We start from the raw sequence: 22,696 nt of genomic DNA, 5'->3' as shown, positions 1-22,696 counted from the left end.
TCAGTGACATGAAAACTAACCACACCAATTTACATACCATTTTACAAAATCACAAACAAAAAATCTACAATTCAAAGAGCTGAGTTGGTAGCCCAAGACACAGCTCACTTTCTATTCCACTTGGCTATGAATGGAGGACCTTCTCCGGCTTTCCGGGAATTATTTAAATAGCAGTATTCATGATTACAAATGCCCCCCCCAAAAAAGATGCCTTAATGTCTTCGTCATTAGTCTGCCCCCTCATCCGCAAACCACTTCAGGGAGCTATCATTTCTAAAGGGCAGTGGCCAAACAAGATGCTCTGTGAATCTCTATTGGTGTTACCATGGCAACTCGTCCACTGCAGAATGTGCACTGGTGTACCAGTGTTTATGTTTGCGTGCATATGCCAGGCATTAATGATGGCTTAAATCTTTATCACATTGGGCCATACAAGACTGAGAGATCACTCTAGTCAAGTATGAGCGCTTTCGCAATGCAGTCAGTTAGGGTTAGGTCGATATGGCTGATATTTTTTTCCAAATGTCAATAATTTAACTCGATTTATATCTAATTGAAGTTAAATCACTGGCTGCCGTTGATGGCGATATACAGTGATTTAGCCCTCTGATGCGTGAATTATGAAATCCTTGGTCAAGATTTTTTTCTGAAGTGTTTTTATTCTTCTTAAAACATGATAAAAATGTCGTGACTGCTATGCACTAGAGTTAAACTGGAAGTACTCACAGTTTATAATCATGTTTCAGTGTCATTGACAGTGATAGAGGTACAATGCAGGGAGGGGCTGGAAGTCAATGATGTTATGTAAATAGAACCTTCTAATTTCCACAGAATTTTAAACCCCTTAAATTTACAGGAATTCAACTACAAATTTCGAGCAACTGGGAGCAAAGTATTATGATCACTAGAGTTGTCCAATAATGACATTTTAACCAATATCCCAATATTGTCCAACTCCAAAAAGCCGAAACCAAAATCAAACCAATACCGATATATGAAGTGGTGGACTTAACATATTATGGCTAATTGTATTGCGATGCCCCACTGGATGCTTTAAAAATGCTAATGCTCACATAACAAATCCCAACCATCTTAGTTTGGAGAAATCTAACGGTCATTAAGCATAACAGCTGTGACCAGCCCTTGTACAAAGGTAAAAGGCAGGAGGCTTCAACATTCACTTTGAAAACAACATGCAAATTGGCCCAGTACCAATAATGATGGCTATGACTATGGCTCGCGAGCCAGATATGGCTCTTTTGACGGATGCATCTAGGTCGCAGACAAATCTTCAATTATTAAAAAAAAAAAATAAGTTCGTTATGTAATTGGAAGGGCGCCAGGACCTCGGGGAAAACCTGGCGGGCGTAAGGTTGCCTGGCACGGCCAGACTGTTCTCCCTGTGTTTTTCCAAACACTGAGAGTATAGTCTGGGACCCAGCCCATTAACGACCTCTCGAGCAGGTACAAAATCAATCGACAAATCAGATTAATTTATTTGTGTGACGTGTTCTTAACGAGCAACGTCACTCTTCCGCGTCGGAAGTCGTATCCACAACAACACAGATGGCGAACAAGAGAGCCGAGAATATGTTCCAGTCCACGGTAAAATCAGTTTTAAATGACCAAAAACACATCGACACAAGTCATTGACAACAGTCTGTCTCGCGCTAGCCATGTTGAATAAACTCCGCTCTCCTCGTATGTTTACTTCCGTGTGCAAGGCCCCCGTCCCGCCCATCGCTGATTGGTCCACTCTGCTGTCTGTTTGCTGTGGCTTGCTCCGCCCTGGAAATTTTATCCGCTTAATGGTGGCCAGACTCAATAGCTAAACAGCGGTGAGTCTGGAGTACCAGGCTAGACGTAAGGGCCACAGGTGGAGCGTTAAAAAGAGCAACCAGTAAGGGGCGCTCATATTTTTTCCTTTGGCAAGCCAGCGATGAGGCGACATTCAAATTTCAGGACAAGTGCAGTGGAGAACAGAGATTAAATGCTTCAGTCTGTTGCTACACATTTAATTTTGTTTTATTTTCATTTTTCTTGTACAACTGATACAAGGAAAAAATATCAAGGTCCGTCTCGCATTGCTGCACACAGACGTCTCATTTTTTCAAATTCAAAATCGACATATCTAAGCTAGCAAGCTAAAACCTACTGGTAAGTGAATTTCCATTCAAATTACACATCATTGAGACAGCATGTCTTTAAAGAAGCCAAAATGTATGCTTTTATCTTCATGCCTGCAGCATCATCAGATCAATAAACCAAGACAGCCCAGTGAGCATATCTTAGTATTTTTCATACATATTTGGAGGAATATATCGTAAATTGGTCAACAGTAAACCTGCTTGGTCGCATTATGCATTAACCTTGAACCTTAACCTTTCTCTCATGTTTACATCTCAAACGATATCAAATTTAATGAAAAACCCTGCACAAAATGATCGACAAATTTGTACACAGTCATTACGTTAAAAGAATTTAAACATGAATCTTCTCACAAATCCAATAAACACTGTGAATTTACAACAAATGATTTTGCCTTTTGATTTGCTTTTCACATTAAAAAATTGAACTCGATTCATTTCAGTTTCTATTTTTGTTTTCATGTCATCATTCTTGTTCTATCACATCCTTGCCTCACATACTTTTTCATGGGGTAAAATGTGACGCGAATGTTGTTTTTTTATGTACACGCGGTGCATGTTACCCGTAGGTCTGTTGTACTTCTTTATACCATGTAAGAGTCGACCTTCCACTGAGCAAACCCGTTTTTCCTCCCATCAGATAGAGGATTAGTTTAGCAGATTAGCAGTTTAAAGAATTGGAATAAAGCCTATAAATTGGGGACTAACCAGCCCAAAACCTGGTCTAAAACGACACTTTGCCTATATTAACCCTTAGATGTATACGTGGGTCAAAAATGACCCGGTGAGGTTGTTTTCTTGAAATATCTTTAGAATGAAAAATTGTTATCAATTCATATTTCAAGTATTCCTCAAAAACATGTTCTTGATATGATGACATTCAAATTTTTGATGAACTTTTTATACATTTGAAGAAATTGTCATTTTTGTATTACTACCCTAAGCTTCCACAAGTGGGTCAAAAATAACCCACGTGCATTTTCTATGGAATCCAATGGGAATCTTTCATTCTTATCAACTTTGGCTGTCAGGAGTAAATTTACCATGGACCACACAGACTTGGTATGTAAAAAGTGACATCCCTTAAGATTATTATTTTACACAGCAAGAGCTGATACATGTACTGCAAGTATTACTGTATGTCCATACAGAATTTTGTGTGCGTGTCTTTCATGACTCTTTATTATTATTTATCAACAAATTAACCTACTTCATAACTAGCTAGCTAACTAAGGCTAGGTTCATACCGCAAATCCTAAAGCACAATTCCGATTTTTTGTCATATGTTTTTTTGGCGTACCCGTTCAGACTGCCTTTGTCCATTGAGCCTATTCAAGTATCACACACGCGCTCTAATTTGCAGTCCGAGATGTGCTGAGCAAACTGGTCCACATGCGCAGGAGCATTGGAGCAGAGAGAAAACCGAGCATTGTCAGGCTTATTCTGAAGCCTTTTTTTTTTTTTTTTTTTTTAATGACTGTTGTCAAGCCCGGTCCTTCCCCAAAAGCCGCGTTCAAGCTAGGCGCTAAAGCTAATGCACAGCTGCACCGCTACCGTAGCACCCTGTCTCTCTCGCTCTTTGCTGATGTTAATTGCAGCATGAATTCCAATTTGGGGGACTTGACAGTTCGGACAGCAGCCACATTCTGGAAAAATGTGGCCCGGATGGGATTTTAACCACATTCGAAAGTGACCTGGATCGAATTTGAAAATGGTCCTGTTAGGGTGCGCTGGGAAGATGACCCCAAAGCAGACAAGGGTGGCTGTGGTGATTTTCAAAAGTTTATTTGAGCACACGCCGCAGCACCGCACGTGCACTTGGCGTGTAGCTGGGAGGTGTTGACAGGAGGTCAATCAGGCGTCGGTACAATTCTGGGAGCAGGCACGGGGAATCCTGGGACGGAACAAGAGGTCTGATTAGCCGGGTAAGAATTGATGTGGTAAATACCTGAATGCTGGACTTCACTGACGGGATAACTGAAAGTTTGGTCTGGCAATGAGCGGCAACGACGAGCTGGCTTATAAAGACGGCTGATTTCGATGGCTTGCAGCTGTCGGCCTCTTCGCCCGTCTGGTCTCCAGCCTGCAATCAAGGAGCCCTAACAGGTCCACTTTTATGCAACTTTTCCCGTTCAATCGAGTCGGAAAACCACAAAAAAATCGGATTTGTGCTAGATTTACAGCTGAAGTGGTCCTACAGATGTTGGATGATGGACAGGCAGTGACGGGGTTGGACTCAGGTGTCCATAATTTCTGATGATGAGGACCCAGACTATTGTCCAGGTGGCGGTGGCAGTTGTCCACCTGGAAATCCAACAAAAAATGTTAATTGAATCATAAAGATATTTCAAAGATATTTCAAGCATGAAAGCATTCTTGTGTGGCCCTAAATATCATACTAATTAATATACAAGTGATTATTTTTCATTATTATTATTTTTCAAAACACATTGGTTCTAATATGGGTCATTCTTGACCCACTTATGGAAGAGTGTAGGGTCCAGAAACGAAGGGTTATGACAGAGTCCAAAAAATAAGGCCCTGCTTGTCTTAAACTTCACCGAACGAACCCTTTAGATTGACTCACCAAACCCCTGGGCCACGGGACACGGGGTGCAGGGCCGATTGATAGGGGGCCTATCTCCGTCAAAGCTGACTGAGAGTAAACACAGACAAAGTGCTTTTTATGTTGAAAATTCTTGTGAATAAATGCTTAAATCCCTGAATTCTTCGTAAATAATATAACGTCGAATGTGCTGCTAGTCTTTTAGCCACTGTGGCGCCGCCTTATCACCAAAAAAAGCTTTTTACATTGAAAATTCTTGTGAATAAATGCGTAAATCCCTGAAATCTTTATAAACATGGACGTAAAATGGTCTCGATTCTTGGTTAAAACTTAAAAGCAAAAAAAAAAAAAAAAAAAAAACGCGCAGGTAGCATATTTTTTACGTAAATATTCCGAACTATGAGGCTAGTCAGTAAGGAAATTAGCGACCGCCACATGTAAACAAAGAGCTTTTTCCGTTGAAAATTCTTGCGAATAAATGCTTAAATCCCTGAATTCTTTATAGATATGGACGGAAAACAGTCTCAATCCTTGGTTAAAAGCAAAAAAAAAAAAAAAAAACATGCAGGTAGCATTTATTTCATGTAAATATGTCGAATGTGCTGCTAGTCTTTTAGCCACTGTGGCGCTGCCTCATCACCAAAAAAGCTTTTTACATTATAAATTCTTGTAAATAAATGCTTAAAACCCTGAATTCTTTATAGATATGGACGTAAAACAGTCTCGATCCTTGGTTAAAAGCAAAAAAAAAAACATGCAGGTCACATTTATTTCACATAAATACTATGTCGAATGTGCTGCTAGTCTTTTAGCCACTGTGGCGCCGCCTTATCACCACAAAAAGCTTTTTACGTTGAAAATTCTTGTGAATAAATGCTTAAAGCCCTGAATTATATGTATGTATGTATATATATATATATATATATATATATATACAGTATATATGTTAGGGCTGCAGCTATCGAATATTTTAGTAATCGAGTAATAGACTGAAAATTTTATCGATTAATCGAATAATCAGATAAAACAAATATATTTTTAGGTGAAGAGCAATTATAAATATACATGAGAAAACAAGACATTTCATCTAATCTTGAACCATTTTCACTCAATCAATGTCTTTATTTTCGATGTATATTGTTGAAAACAGCCAACAATTGCATCTCAGATGTAACTAGAATTTAAAAAAAAAAAAGACTAATTCACTGCTTTCACTCAAAAAACTTTTAGATCTTATAAAAAATATATATATATATGTTAGTAAGCGAAATGTTATAATTTTTGTATGAGACGCTTTTTGTTTATGTTTTGTGAACCTGTATAGCGTGCTAAGCTAACGTTGTTGCTAATGCAATGCTTGTGTACTTTTTTTTGGTAGTTTTACGACAGTCTAAAGAGGACAATGGTTTGAGGCCATTTTATAAATAAATCAGATGAAAAAGAAAGAAGTCTGATTATTATGGCGTCGTTCACTAGCTGTCTAGCTTTGGAAAAAGTAGACGCTTCGGAGTGAGGACAGCATAGACAGATTTAAATGACAGTAGAGTGAAATGCCCACTACAGTCCTTATATACCGTATGTTGAATGTATATATCCATCTTGTGTCTTATCTTTCCATTCCAACAATTTATCTTACAGAATATATATATAGTATACAGAAAAATATGGCATATTTTATAAATGGTTTGAATTGCGATTAATTGCGATTAATTACGATTAATTAATTTTTAAGCTGTAATTAACTCGATTAAAAATTTTAATCGTTTGACAGCCCTAGTACTAACACTTCACAAGGGACGAGGCAAGATAACTGCTTGTGCTTCACATAAATATATGAATGTAGTAAGCCAGAGGGAGTCTGGACAGATGTGCTGTTTTTAAAAGATGGGGCTTGGCACTGTGTTATCAGACAAATTGCAAAAGGCTCCCCCATTGTTAACATAAGGTCTTTGGCAGTGAGAGAAAAGTAGATAAGTGTACAAGCAGTAAGGATGCAGTTCTTCTTGAAACAAAAACAAGAGCCGTAAGTATTTCTATTTTCTACTTGTTCTACAACTTGACAAAATGCCTCAGCCTGTCAGTTTGTTTGGCCGTGTATGCCCCCCAAAAGAAGAGACAAATAAAATGATTAAAACGAATCCTATTTCCACGTACAATCCTACTGCGTTTTAGTCAGGCAGCCATACAGTCCCTGACCAAAGTCTTGTCGCTTATCCATTTTGTAGAAACAATTGCTAGTAATCTGACTTTTATTCTTCTTCTTTGGGTGGGCAGAGCGTCTCCGTGGGTGGCCCACCCCTGCCCCCCTTGGTAACGCCCCTGATATACCGTAATTTTCGCACTATAAGGCGCACCTGACTATAAGCCGCCACACACCAAATTTGACACGAAAACGACATTTGTTCATAGATAAGCCGCACTGTACTATAAGCCGCAGCTTTCCTCACTGTATTATGGGATAGTCACAAAAGATATTAACCGGTAACACTTTATTTGACAGCGGCATCATAAGGCTGTCTAAGACAAAATGTACCACCATGAACCTTTTGAACCAATTGGCTGCAAAGCATAATTAATTAATAATTATTAAAAGAAGCTTCATTTGGCCATCACTGTTCCCTTGGAGGAGACAGTCAACTTCTGCTACCACCTGCTGTCAACACTGTTGTCGTCCAACATGCCTCTTAGCATGCATCGCAGCGCTACAAATATAAATAACAGTCAAAATTCATGTATCGTTCCAATTATTTCTTCAGTTACTGTTCCAGTTGTTTCATTAATTGCTAGTTATGGCATTTGGTTACACGTTATTTGACAGTGGCGCCATAAGACTGTCATTAGACAATCATAATTATGACATCAGACTGTCATGAGCATTAATGAATGTTTATAGCAGATGTCGTTTAGTGTTATCTGGCAAATTCTCACATTTTGAATGGATGTAAAACATCCAAGATGGACACAAATGGAGTTCGTGACATAATTTGCCAGATGACACTTAATGACATCTGTCATAAGCGTTCAGTAATGCCCATGAGAGTGTCATGTCATAATTATGACGGTCTTATGACGCTGCTGTCAAAAAAAGTGTTAACTATTAACCCAAATAAATCAACAAATACGCCGCACTGGACTATAAGCTGCAGGATTCAAAATGAATTTAAAAAGTGGCGGCTTATAGTCCGAAAATTACGGTACTCTCTACTGATTTCATGTTCTCTGTTATGAAGAAATGATCAAATTAAAAAGCAAAAAACAAATGAAGGAAGTGGTGATAAAAGTTTTCATCATACAGAAACAATGGGTATAAGCCTTTGTGGAATAATTAGTGTTAATCTGATTTATTCTCATTTGGGAGAATACCGCACACTGTATTGTTCCCCTTAAATCCCATTGTCTTATATTCAGTGGCTTTATTTGTCCTAAGTTATTTTTCCTGTGTGCCTTTAGAAAAGCTGTCTATTGTATTGGAATCATATCAACTTTAATTCCTGTTGGTACTGTAGGTTTACGTAGAAAATTGCACAATTTTTTTTCTTCTCATTTTCCTTGTTGCTTATGGTAACAAAATGCATGTAGCGTAAAATTAAAGCTAATCAGTCCCCAATGACGATGAAGTTGGAAGCTTTTTTTTTTTTTTTTTTTAATAAAAATAAAAATAACACACAAAAAAAAAACAAGTTAACCAATCTGAAATAAATACTTGCAATGTGCTGGGACTTCAAGTCTACTGAGTGAACTTTCTCCCAGAATGGTTGTATATTTCTGCATGTCCAAAATATATGTGTATGATGTGGATTCATAGCTTTGCACAATGTCCAGCAAAATTGTTGTTCATTTGTTTACTTGTAATTTTTGGTGTAAGGAAATTGAATTCCTTTCATTTAGGAGATTGTGACGTTGATAAATGTGATTGCCACATATTGTTCCATTTCTCCTCCGGTATCAGTTCACCCAACTCTCTTTCCCATTTCATTTTCACGTACAGTGTTGAATCAGTTGCGGACTCTCTCAAAATACTGTATATCGTTGACACAGTTTTTGGGATAACATTGTCATAGGATTGCATTAGCAGGCGTATTATAGGGTTAGGGTTATTACTTTATCCCCGCTTATTTTAATTAAGGCTGTCAAAATTATCGCGTTAACGCGCGTTAATTATTTTTTTTAAAATTAATCACATTAAAATATTTGACGCAATTAACGCATGCACTGAATGACCGGCTCGCGCATTGCCTCAAACAGATTGCAATGACGCCGTTTATGGATATTAAGAGTGAATAGAATGCCACCGACCACTTGGGGGCAGCGCCGTTCCATACTAATGTTATTCCTTCTACTAGTGGGAGAATTAGTAGTTGTGAGACGTTTATGCTGTTACATTGTGCTATTTGTGCTCCACACATATTTCTGTAAGTTTTCTTTCTTTTAGTGGCAATTATGTGTCTCTTGTTGTATTTTGGGTAAGATATGTACAGAGATATACAGTATATGTTATAAAGGTGAGTGGACACAGGCATTCTTTGGACCGCGCCGTTTATTGGCATAAGCTTCGGCAGCTCCTTCACAACAAACATAAGTATCATTTAGTGAAAGCACAACAAAAATAATATTCCTATCTCTCAAAAAAAAAAAAAAAAGTTCACAAAAAGAAAAGCACTTCAGTCTGTAGTAATGAGGCCTTATTCTCACACAGTTAAACAACAATGCAAAGTGAACTGGCATGAACTGGCAACTTACTCAGACTTTGGTCACTCTATTCTTATTATTGTTAATTTTATTCTTATTATTATTATTAACTCTACTTTTGATTGAAAATTTTACAAATTTTATTAAAGCGAAAACATTAAGAGGGGTTTTAATTAGGGTTGCTCTGATCATGTTTTCTTGCTCCCGAGCCGATTGCTTTTTTTCCCCTCCCGATTCAATTCCAATCATTCCCGATAATTTTTCCCGATCATATACATTTTGGCAATGCATTAAGAAAAAAATGAATAAAACTCGGACGAATATATACATTCAACATACAGTACATAAGTACTGTATTAGTTTATTATGACAATAAATCCTCAAGATGGCATTTACATTATTAACATTCTCTCTGTGAGAGGGATCCACGGATAGAAAGACTTGTGACTTTGTATATTGTGACTAAATATTGCCATCTCGTGTATTTGTTGAGCTTTCAGTAAATGATACTGTAGCCATGCCCAAATGCATGATGGGAAGTGGAACCATGACTGTGCGTATTGCTACCAATTGATATATCTTCTTTGCGTTGGGAAATAACATAAGGTGTTAAGACAAAGATCAATTGCTACCTTGCTTCCCCACATTGCTTCCCAAGATATTTCTAATCGTAGGGAGAGGGATTGTAAGGCTTTAGCCAATTAAAAAAAAAAAAAAGGCTCCAAAGGCTGCCAAAATTCACTCAACTCATTTTACGCTGCCTTTTATCTCTCTATATAGGTAAAACGGCGCCATTACAGATTGAGCGCGACAATGCATGAGTGGGTCGTGCAGCGCATGCATTAATTGCGTTAAATATTTTAACGTGATACATTTTTTTAAAAATTAATTACCGCCGTTGTCGGGATAAATTTGATAACCCTACCTTAAGCCTTAACTAAAGACTCTGGAAGAGTGTAACATATTATGTCTGTAACGTTAAATACAATTAGAAAACGATTTAATTAAAAAATATATATATTTAAAAAAGGCATGGCTGATATTTTTTTTGCCGATTCCGATACTTTGAAAATGACGTGATCGGACCCGATCGATCGGGACATCTCTAGTTAACAGTAGAAACCACATACAAGAGGACACTTCTCTATAAGCAGCTTCCTACTCGGGTTTTCCAGGTTAGTAAGTTCACACAGTTTAATGTTAAGCTAACTCTGATGCAGGTCACCCTTTCAGTAGCCAAATTAGTGGCGTGTTCCCCACATCTACAACATTTAATCTCGATTATGAATAATGTATGATTATCCAGAAAAAAATGTCTGCATGGGCTGCAAATAAAAACATTTTAAATAAATGATGTAAAAAAATAAAATAAAAAATACATACATTTGATTTAATGAATAATGCATTAAAATGTATTTGGTTTCAAAAGTGAAAAGTCTCAACACACTCTTGCCTTCTTTCCTTCTAAACCAGGCCGTTTACAAGAAGAACAGCAGCAGTATCATGTTCTTTTCTTTTTTTTTTTTACTGTCAACATTTTCCTGTGAAACACAGAATGGGACCTCTCTCTCTCTAAGCCGCTTCCTACTCGAGTTTTTCAGGTTAGTAAATTCACACAGTTTAGTGTTATGCTAACTCTGACGCAGGTCAGATTTTCATTTGCAAAATTTGTGGCGTGTTCCCCACCTCCACGACATTAATGTCTTTTTACATTACATACAGTGGCTGCTGCTGCTAGGACATTTTAATATTTAATAGGGCTGTCAAAATTATCGCGTTAACGGGCGGTAATTAATTTTTTTAATTAATCACGTTAAAATATTTGATGCAATAAACGCACATGTCCCGCTCAGACAAATTTAAATGACAGTAGAGTGAAATGCCCACTTGTTAATTGTGTGTTATGGAGTTTTGCCGCCCTCTGCTGGCGCTTGGGCGCTTCAGCACCCATGAGCATTGTGTAAGTAATTATTGACAACAACAATGGCGGGCTACTAGTTTATTTTTTGATTGAAAATTTTACAAATTTTATTAAAACGAAAACATTAAGAGGGGTTTTAATATAAAATTTCTATAACTTGTACTAACATTTATCTTTTAAGAACTACAAGTCTTTCTATCCATGGATCGCTTTAACAGAATGTTAATAATGTTAATGCCATCTTGTTGATTTATTGTTATAATAAACAAATACAGTCCTTATGTACCGTATGTTGAATGTATATATCCATCTTGTGTCTTATCTTTCCATTCCAAAATTGATTTTACAGAACATATATATAATTTACAGAAAAATATGGCATATTTTATAGATGGTTTGAATTGCGATTAATTACGATTAATTCATTTTTAAGCTGTAATTAACTCGATTAAAAATTTTAATCGTTTGACAGCCCTAATATTTAATCTTCAGTACCTTTCTTATATGAAGTTTTCAAACGGTGACTATAAAATTTTAAGTGGAGTGAATTTCTCGCTCTTATGACTTACTGCTGGTTAAAAACAGTGCTGTTTCTTTTCTTCTTCTAAAGGGCACAGTGCTCTGTTAAGGGCAGTTCTAGCGTTCCAGCCTTAACCACTGACATCTTCAAATCATTGACTTTAATGCTTCTTCAATCTTTGATGATGAGAATTCTCAGCTCAGTAACTCCACTGGAGATTAGTCATTCATCGCCCCGTTTGCCCCTTTGGCTGAGGTGCCTTACCAGACCGCTCATATTCATCCAGCGCCGCTCTAATTGCCTGATTAAGTCGCACCCTCACAAGCCAGCATGGCTGATGGAATCATTAAACTGTGACACAGTCATGTCACAAAATGGCCGAATGCAATTTGATGTGCTCTGAAATAGTTTTGTGCAGCAGCTCATTTGTTGAGATGTCTATCTATCTATTTGACCTCAAAGTTCATTCATACTAGAGTGATGAATAGAAACAATGATCATGCCATGAGGATGAGATGAAAAGAAGTAAAGGAAAATGGAAGGACAGAGAGGTGAATGAATAATAAATGGTTGATGGGAAATTATAAAAAAAAAAAAAAAAAAGTGGCTAGAGCAGGTGTGTCCACACTTTTTGCCTCAAAAGAAATGGTAATTTGCCAAGAAATGATATAGATAAGTGTGACGGAGCGGTTCCGTCACTGATGGCGTGCGCCCGCACGCACGCAGGCGTACACGCACGCACGCACGCACATACACAATAGGCAGCAGCTGCGCTCACGCACATGGCACTCGTTTGGTATTACTCACGCCGTTATTTGGACAATCGGGACACTTTTCTCTTTCTAATATTCTCTCACAATCGGTAGCGCGATCGGGGGTGCACACTCGTCGCTCTACACATTGTTAAATAAATCCATTCCACCTACAATCAAACAATCCATTCACTCTGATCAGTTATAACTCACCGGCAAGGAGGAAGTGAGGAGAGCCAAACAGGCGTGAAGGTTTTGGGACCCTTAAGTGGGAAAACTTCCTGCGTAATTTGGGAGCAGGTGCGCTTGAGGGGAGGAGCTATTGGTATAAAAAGAGGCATTTTCTACAGGTAGAGGGAAGTGCGAGGTGGGTTTCTCCATGCCAGAGCAGAAAGGTAGTTTTGTCTGAGCTTAAGCCCACTTTTGCTTCTTGAGTTTATATGTTTGGATATTGCTGTGGAAATCCACTCCTATTTTTTTTTGTAAATAGTATTTTCTTCCTTTTTTTTTTTTTTGTGATTTTGACTTTTTGCTGTAAATAGTTATATTTTTCTTTTTTGTATATAATCTAATGGTGCACTTTGTTTTTGCTGGGGTTCGAACCAATTAAAAACTCACAACACCTGTATTCTCCTGACTACGCCATCAGTTTTTTTTTTTTTTAGTAGCCGGAAGAACCCCGTGACAATAAGCAATATTGTTTTCCTGAAATACAGGAAATTGAGGGGGGAGGGGATTGGGCGGCTATAACAAATGAAAGTGGAAGGATTTCAAGTTGGCCCTTTGCATTTTCTGAAAGCGGCCCTCAGAGAAAATAGTTTGGACACCCCTGATCTAGGCCATGGCCCTATGTCTGTAACAGTGACAGATGCTGGTCTTTCAATGAGTGGAAGCTCAAAGTATGTCCGCCTGTGAGTGCTTTGTGAAGGTGGAGCGGCACCCATTGCTCGGTAAGGAAAGAAACTAAAGTGCCAAAAGTCAAATCTCCAAACACTAGTAGCCAGGAGCACTGCCAGGGATTTTGGGCCCCATGAAAAGATATCACTTTGGGCCCCACCACCAGTGCCGGGACACACACACACATTTAGAGTATCAACTAGGCCTGAACGATATTGGAAAAAACTATTGCTGCGATTTTTGGGGAGTTTGCGATATATTGCGATTAGAGCTGTCAAAATTAACGTGTTAACGAGGGGTAATTAATTTTTTAAATTAATCCCGTTAAAATATTTGACGCAATGAACGCACAAATGCCCCACTCAAACATATTAAAAGGACAGCAAAGTGAAAGGTGTACTTGTTGTGTTTTGCCGCCCTCTGCTGGCGCTTGGGTGCGACTGATTTTATAGGCTTCGGCAGCCATGAGCATTGTGTAAGTAATTATTGACATCAACAATGGCGGGCAACTAGTTTATTTTTTGATTGAAAATTTTACAAATTTTATTAAAACGAAAACGTGAAGAGGGGGTTTAATATAAAATTTCTATAACTTGTACTAGTTATTATCTTTTATTTATTTTCTATACATTTTTATAAATATTTATATATTTTAATTATTTATATATTTATATATTTTATTTATTATTTTGATTTATCTTTTAAGAACTACAAGTCTTTCTATCCATGGATAGCTTTAACAGAATGTTAATAATGGTAATGCCATCTTGCTGATTTATTGTTATAATAAGGAAATACAGTACTTATGTACCGTATGTTGAATGTATACATCCATCTCGGTCTTACCTTTCCATTCCAACAATAATTTACAGAAAAATATGGCATATTTTATAGATGGTTTGAATTGCCATTAATTGCGATTAATTACGATTAATTAATTTTTGAGCTGTAATTAACTCGATTAAAAATTTTAATTGTTTGACACCCCTAATTGCGATATTATATTGCGATATTAAAAAAACAATATATATATTTAAAAAAAAAAAAAAAATCACGAGATGACTTGAATAGCTGTTTTGAAAGACTTTGGATGACTCACTATGACCACAGTGTACAGTATTCCATCGTTTTTTGTGGTTAATAGGGACCCTCCGCAGATTTTCTATGGGGTTGAGATCTGGAGACTGGCTAAGCCACTCCAGGACCTTAAAATGCTTCTTACGAGCCACTCCTTTGTTGCCCTGGCTGTGTGTTTGGGATCATTGTCATGCTGAAAGACCCAGCCACGTGTCATCTTCAATGCCCTTGCTGATGGAAGAAGATTTTCACTCAAAATCTCTCGATACATGGCCCCATTCATTCTTTCCTTTACACAGATCAGTCATCCAGGTCCCTTTGCAGAAAAACAGCCCCAAAGCATAATGTTTCCACCCCCATGCTTCCCAGTGGGTATGGTGCAATTCAGTATTCTTTTTCCTCCAAACACGAGAACGTGTGTTTCTACCAAAACTTTCTATTTTGGTTTCATCTACCATAACACATTCTCCCAGTTTCCCGAAACCAAAAACTCGGAGGAAAAAATGAGAAGAATGGTTCAACTTACGCGGACGTCCAAAAGACCAGTTTAACGCCAGCAAGGTGAAGCCATATTTCATATACAGTAAACATTTTGTTGGGGGACATGGTCCTCCAGAGGACGAAGAGGTAAGCCATTTTGATATTTTTTCTTATTTTTTAGTGTGGCGTTTCGCCGTGCTGCTTCTGTGTGACAATGAATGACCTGAAAAAAATTAAAATAGTATCTGACTGCCACTGTTGTTACCTTTTCTGTTGTAAAAAAAAAAAAAAAAACACTTTAGTAAGGGGGTAGTGTAAATAAATTTTTGGATTAAGATTTGTTGTTAATGAAAAAATTAAAAGTGTTTGTTGGCTGTCACCGAGTAACATTTGCGATTGCTACACAAAAATAGTAGGGCTGTCAAAATTATCGCGTTAACGGGCGTTAATTAATGTTTTTAATCAATAACGTTAAAATATTTGACGCAATTAACGCACATGTCCCGCTCAGACAGATTTAAATGTCAGTAGAGTGAAATGCCCACTTGTTAATTGTGTTTTATGGAGTTTTGCTGCCCTCTGCTGGCACTTGGGTGCGACTGATTTTATAGGCTTCAGCACCCGTGAGCATTGTGTAAGTAATTATTGACATCAACAATGGCAGGCTACTAGTTTATTTTTTGATTGAAAATTTTACAAATTTTATTAAAACGAAAACATTAAGAGGGGTTTTAATATAAAATATCTATAACTTGTACTAACATTTTTCTTTTAAGAACTACAAGTCTTTCTATGGATCGCTTTAACAGAATGTTAATAATGTTAATCTTGTTGATTTATTGTTATAATAACCAAATACAGTCCTTATGTACCGTATGTTGAATGTATATATCCATCTTGTGTCTTATCTTTCCATTCCAACAATAATTTACAGAAAAAATATGGCATATTTTATAGATGGTTTGAATTGCGATTAATTGCGATTAATTACAATTAATTAAATTTTAAGCTGTAATTAACTCGATTAAAATTTTTAATTGTTTGACAGCCCTAAAAAAATAGCAATGTAAATTGCCCCCAAGATCGGTCAGAGACGTAAGACAACCAGAGGACATAATATATAAGAAAGACAGGGCATATGGTGGTGAAGGATTCTTTCAGAAGCTAATTCTGAACAAAAGTTGAATGCGTTGTAGCACATATTTAGTCAATGACATGTACACACAACAGTATACATTTGATCACTTTTTTGACATTTTGAGGCAAGCTTAGCTTCCCTTGCAGTCGCAGAGCAATTGCCACTGGTCTATAAAGATTCGTGACGATTCCACATTAATGTTGCAGTATTTATACCTGAAAGCGTCTCAAGATAGAGTGGAAGAGGGGCATAGTGAGGCAGGAAAGAAAGGGTGAAAAATGAGGGGCTAAAAGGAGACAATGTTTCAAACGAGACAAACAGGTCAGAAGGGTTGAAAGAAGGTGAAGTCAACAAGGAAAAACAAGTATAAGATAATCTGCTGATGACAGAGAGGCCAGAAAAATGGGGGGTGATTGACACGGAGGAGGATAGAAAAAGAAAGATTTATAGATATTTTCTAAAATGGAGCGAGAGTGGGTTGAAGCGAAAGAAGTGTAATTAACATTTGTTCGCCAGAAAAGATGGCCAGTGTGTGCGTGTTGGGGCGGAGGAGTGGTCTATTAATAATTTATGATGGGCTTAGCTTTTCAAAGCGCTCTCAGTGGTCGCGCTGGCTGCTTTTCCCTGACGTTTAATTTGTCTGAAAATCAGCAAGCGTGCAGTCTGATTATCGCCTGCGTCTGCCTGACACTCAGGTGACATCACAAGCTGTTCACATCGACATTCCTGCCTCCAAATCATCCACCCACTAAAACGTCGTATGAGTAGAATACAATGAGGTGTGCACACATTCTTTTAAATATTTCTTTCACCCCTTAACAGCCGAAAGGTTAATTACACCCTGGACTGGTCACCACTCCCATTAACGCATAGGCTGGCCAAAAGTATTGGCATCCTTACAATTCTGTCAGATAATGCTCAATTTCTTACAGAAAATGATTGCAATTACAAATGCTTTGGTAGTAATATCTTCATTTATTTTGCTTGCAATGAAAAAACACAAAAGAGAATGAAAAAAAAAAATTCAATCATTATCATTTTACTAGGGCTGTCAAAATTATCGCGTTAACAGGCGTTAATTAATTTTTTAAAATTAATCACGTTAAAATATTTGACGCAATTAACGCATGCACTGAATGACCCGCTCACACATTGCCTCAAACAGATTACAATGACGCCGTTTATGGACATTAAGAGTGAAAAGAATGCCACTGGCCGCTTGGGGGCAGCGCCGTTCCATACCAATGTTATTCTTTCTAATAATGGGAGAATTAGTAGTTGTGAGACGTTTATGCTGTTGCATTGCGCTATTTGTGCTTCACACATATTTCTGTAAGTTTTCCTTCTTTTGGTGGCAATTATGTGTCTCTTGTTGTATTTTGGGTAAGATATGTACAGAGATATATATGTTATATGTTAAAGGCGAGTGGACACAGGCGTTCTTTGGACCGCGCCGTTTATTGGCATAAGCTTCGGCAACTCCTTCACAACAAACAAGTATTATTTAGTGAAAGCACAACAAAAATAATATTCCTATCTCTCAACAAAAATATGTTCACAATAAGAAAAGCACTTCAGTCTGAAGTAATGAGGCCCTTTTCTCACACAGTTAAACAACAATGCAAAGTGAACTGGCATTCCCAATCAAAATAGCTATGCAAAATACACATACAACCTACTCAGACTTTGGTCACTCCATTCTTATTATTGTTTTTTTTTTTAATTATTATCATTATATTGACTCTACTTTTTAATGAAAATGTTACAAATTTTATTATAACGAAAAAATGAAGAGGGGTTTTAATATAAAATTACTATAACTTGTAACTATAACATTTATCTTTTAAGAACTACAAGTCTTTCTATCCGTGGATCACTTTAACAGAAAGAATGTTAATAATGCCATTTGTGGATTTATTGGTATAATAAACAAATACAGTACTTATGTACAGTATGTTGTATGTATATATCCGTCTTGTGTCTCTCCATTCCAACAATAATTTACAGAAAAATATGGCATATTTTAGAGATGGTTTGAATTGCGATTAATTGCGATTAGTTATGATTAATTCATTTTTAAGCTGTGATTAACTCGATTAAAATTTTTAATCGTTTGACAGCCCTACATTTTACACAAAATTCCCAAAAACGGGCCGGACAAAAGTATTGGCACCCTCAGCCTAATACTTGGTAACACGACCTTTAGAAAAAATAACTGCGAACAACCGCTTCCGGTATCCATCAATGAGTTTCTTACAATGCTCTGCTGGAATGTTAGCCCTTTCTTCTATAGCCAACTGCTCCTGGTCTCTGAAATTTGATGGGTGCCTTCTCCAAATTGCCATTTTCAGATCTCTCCACAGGTGTTCTATGGGATTCAGGGTCTGGACTCATTGCTGGCCACTTTAGAAGTCTCCAGTGCTTTCTCTCAAACCATTTTCAAGTACTTTTTGAAGTGTGTTTTGGGTCATTGTCCTGCTGGAATACCCATGACCTCTGAGGGAGACCCAGCTTTCTCACACTGGGCCCTACATTACGCGGCAAAATTTGTTGTTGTTTGTCAAGCAGTCCAGTGCCAGAGGTAGCAAAGCAACCCCAAAACATCAGGGAACCTCCACCATGTTTGATTGTTGGGACAGTGTTCTTTTCTTTGAAGGCCTCATTTTTTCCCCTGTAAACTCTGTCAGGGAATTGATGTATGCGGGGTGTCCAGGGAAGTTGTATGCATCCTTCTGCAGCTGGAAACCGTACATGTTTAAATCCAAACTGTTTTATACACTCCCAACAGCATGTAATAAATAATTTTTCTTCCTTCACAGTTTAGTCGGTCAATGGGCTTATTTTACAAGGATACTCATAGACAATTTGGTTTCCAGCTACTGGGGAAAATATGCAACTTTTTTTGGAACACCATATATATTACTTATCAGACTTGGAACAATTAAGGAACTATGCGTAAATAATATACTTCACCGGTCCTTGGCATACATCTAATGGTGTTTGATAAACCTCTTCTTCTGTCAGGTTTACAGGTGGAATTTGTTGGCGTCCTGCCCTGGGCCGTCCCGCCGCCGGTCTTGGCCCCCGGGATTTTCGGCCGGGGCTTGTCTGGTTGCGTCTGGCTGTGCGGGGGTCCCGTCGGGCGCGCGCTGGTGTCGTGGGCGGGTGGGGGGGCCACGCGGGTGCCGGTCCGGGGCCGCGGCCCTTCCCCGGCCGGCCGGGGTGGGGTGGAGTTGGGGTGGGGGCCGGGGGGTGTATGCGGCAGCCATGGTTCCCTCCCAGGTCCGCCCGGCCGGAGCCGCGTCTCCCTGTACCGGGTGCTGGGGAGGTGCCCTCTGGTGTCATACCGCGCGCCCCTCCTGGCCCGGGGGTGGGTTGTGGGGGGTGCGCTTCCCTCCCCTTGGTCTGTTTCCGGCCCTGTCTGCCTCCCCGGCTGGCGTGGTCATTGACGGGGCCCGCGGGGCCTAGGGTGAGGCTTGCTGTTCCTTGCCGGGTGGGGTGGACGTCCCCTGGTCGCCGGCGCTTGGTGTGGCGCCTGTTCGGAGTGCGGGGTGGGTGCTCGGTGGGTGGGAGGGGGGTGGGCGGTCGTGGAGGCGCCGTGGGTGGTCTGGGGCGGGGATTGATCGGGGCCCTGACGCTTCTTCCGCCCTGCGGCCAGTGGTCCTGGTGGACGGGGCCACGCCCGCGGGAGCCTGCCTCTTAACTCACGCACTTCTCACTTCGGCACTGTAAATATTTTTCACCCTGGCACTTACATGCTCATACATTTCTCCAGGGAGAGTTGGGACGGGGCTTTACAGTCCCAGCCCGACTCCCCCCTGTTTTTAATGCACCACACACCAAGGTTGTGGGATGGTTGGGACCTGTTGGGGGGGGGGGGGTACCTCACGGCTGCCTCCTCACCACAGGCCCCGCCATCCCTGCAACTTTTTTAAATGCACCACACACATCATACTCCAAAGGAGAGCTCCGGCAAAGGGCGGTGGAACGGGCGGCTGGGCAGAAACTCCATGCTGCGGTCCCACTGCCCCAAGCCAAGCTCTCCTATTTTAATGCATACATTGCACTACATACCCTCATCACGGTGCTGGGTGATGGCTGCCAGTCGGGAACCTGGCAGCCACAGTAATAGGGTGGTAGGTGGGTCCCACACTTTTTGTATATGGCGTGGCTCCTGGGGTGTGGCCTCCCCTCTGCCTCGGCTGCCGGCCGCGGGAGTGGGTTGGGGGGTCGGGTCTCCGATCTTGCATCGCCCCGTAGCAGTTCCTGGGCGTTCTCCTGCCTCCGCCTTCCCCTCTCTTCTCTGGCTGGGCATCCGCTCTGCGCTCCGTCACGGGTCGCTGGCTGGGCGCCGGTGTATCAGCGGGGTGTCGCCTGCACCGGCGGGGGACACTGCCTTGCCTGGGGCTTCGTGGACCGCTGGGGGTCCCGTGGCGTGCCGTACCGGTTGGGGGGCTGTGGCTGTGGTTCGTGGCCCGGGTGGGCGGGCGGGGGTGGGTGTAGGTGTGGGGTTGGTGATGCGTCCCCTCCTGCCATCCCTGAAGGCCGGTTGATGGGTGCGCGGGTGGCCCAGGGGACCACCCTGGGTCCGGGGGGGGGGGGGACGATGGCTCCTTTGCTGGGCTGCGGGAGGAGGGATGGGCTGCGCATGGACCCAACCCCCCCCCCGCCCGCCCTCCCTCCCCGGGCTGGCTGGGTGGGGGCCGTGGCCCTGGGTTGGCGCCCGCGCGATTTCTCCGCCCGTCTGCGTGGCTGTCGCGCGCCCGGTGAGGCTTGCGTGCTGCTGGATGTGGTAGGGCATGCTCGGGTTGGGGGTCCCGGTGCCGGGATTGGCGATGCGGCGGCGTAGGGTTGGTCGCCAACGGGCTTACACTCATAAGAGATTCACACGATTACTGGGTTCTAGATCACAGAACTGATTTATGTACACTCTACCCCTTTCAATCACTTAGTTTATAGGATTATAGACACCCTCACCCCCATTCTCCTCTTTCACTGGCCAATAGGCCCCCACATGGTGTAAACCGGAAATACATCTCGCTGACGATAGCACCAGCATATTAGTAACTAGTTTAGATGTTCAATGTATTTCTTGCTGTTGTTTGTGTATGTGTTTCTTTTCTTTCTTCTCTTGTATTTCTTTTCTTCTGTCCCCCCATAATCCCTTCCTGTTCGCTGCATTGTCATAATAAAAAGGTATTTTGAATGATCACAATGGGAGTATGTCAGACTCTCAATGTGAAACATTAAAACTGTTCAGAATCCGGGCACTTAGACTTCCATTCTCTGTGTCAAACAGCTCAACAGGACAGGTTTAAAAAAAAAGGAAAAAAAAAAAAAATCAAACAATGTGATTTTCCGTTTTTTTTCACATTCTGTCTTTCATGGTTGAGGTTTACCCATGTTGACAATTACAGGCCTCTCTAATATTTTCAAGTGGGAGAACTTGCACAATTAGTGGTTGACTAAATACTTATTTGCCCCACTGTATGTTTTTGTTAATTTAAATTGAATTAATTTTATCTTTATTAACATTGTATGTACTGCATGAGAGGAGGATTTTCCCCCCGAGTTTTATTGGTTTGAGACAGGCCTCGTTATCCAGCGTGGAGGGATGAAACTTTTAGTTCCTGCGAGGATGGCGACCTCAAGTGGACAACAATAATAATACACGCATTCCCACATAAACGGAAATCATTTGGTGCAGACTTGGGACTTGAGAGCAATAAGTCTAATTTTAATTTTGGCAAAATTCGCCATTCACTGGCCTGAGGTCAAAAAAAGGAATGGATTCTACCTGACAGTTGTCTGAATAAATACCGCTATCTACTGGCACAAACAGGTATAACACTCTTAAGCAAAGCAATGATCAATGTTACAGGGCCAAGCATCCGAATCATAATATTTCTATCGAGTCGTCACTTGGAATAATAGAATCTTGTCAGTTATGATTTCTCCTTATTGTTATTATATTTTATTTTTGGAACACATTTTTAAGCAAAAATGTCTTGGCAGTGGCATGGTCTCACAATGCTGACTGGATGAAATATTGTCTTGGTAATAACAATAACATGGATCATGTAAAAAACTAAAACAACTAATAATGTCGTGTTTCACTTGAGTCATAGTCTGCATGCGGGCATGGGTGCAAGTGTGAATGGTTGTTTGTCCATACCAGGGGTCTCCCTGGTCAAAATCTATACTTTCAACTGTTCAGGAAGTGTTCATTATCATTGTGCGGTGACAAACACTTTGTGGAAAGATCTCGAAATGACGCTGGAGCTGTCGCGATGTGAGAACGAGGCACTCAACAGCTTAGTACCCAGAGAAGAAGCCATGATGGCAACCTTCTTCTCTATCGTCTCATCTGGACGCAGGACAGTTAGCCTGGAAGACAGAGTGATAGCAAGTGAGCAATATTACATTATGAACATAGATGACATCAGCAAAGTCTTCTGTATTTGGACTGGGGGTATGTTCATACATTGCCTATACACAAGATGCTGTGC

At 40.1% G+C, this 22,696-nt stretch overlaps 1 protein-coding gene across 1 annotated transcript in view; it reads right to left on the bottom strand.

Moving 5' to 3' along the window:
• Positions 1 to 21,801: 21,801 nt before the first annotated feature.
• Positions 21,802 to 22,696, bottom strand: part of LOC130912135 (protein-glutamine gamma-glutamyltransferase 5-like) — a 60,841-nt gene continuing 59,946 nt past the window's right edge. The window contains exon 16 of the mRNA XM_057830000.1: positions 21,802 to 22,574. Coding sequence (XP_057685983.1) covers positions 22,418 to 22,574 — 157 coding nt within the window. The 3' untranslated portion in view covers positions 21,802 to 22,417. The remainder of the gene's footprint in view (positions 22,575 to 22,696) is intronic.

The sequence above is a fragment of the Corythoichthys intestinalis genome, chromosome 2 (genome assembly GCF_030265065.1).
Source record: "Corythoichthys intestinalis isolate RoL2023-P3 chromosome 2, ASM3026506v1, whole genome shotgun sequence".
NCBI lineage: Eukaryota > Metazoa > Chordata > Actinopteri > Syngnathiformes > Syngnathidae > Corythoichthys > Corythoichthys intestinalis.
Note: the sequence above shows the minus strand (reverse complement) of the source record. Positions and strands in the feature narration are given on the sequence as shown.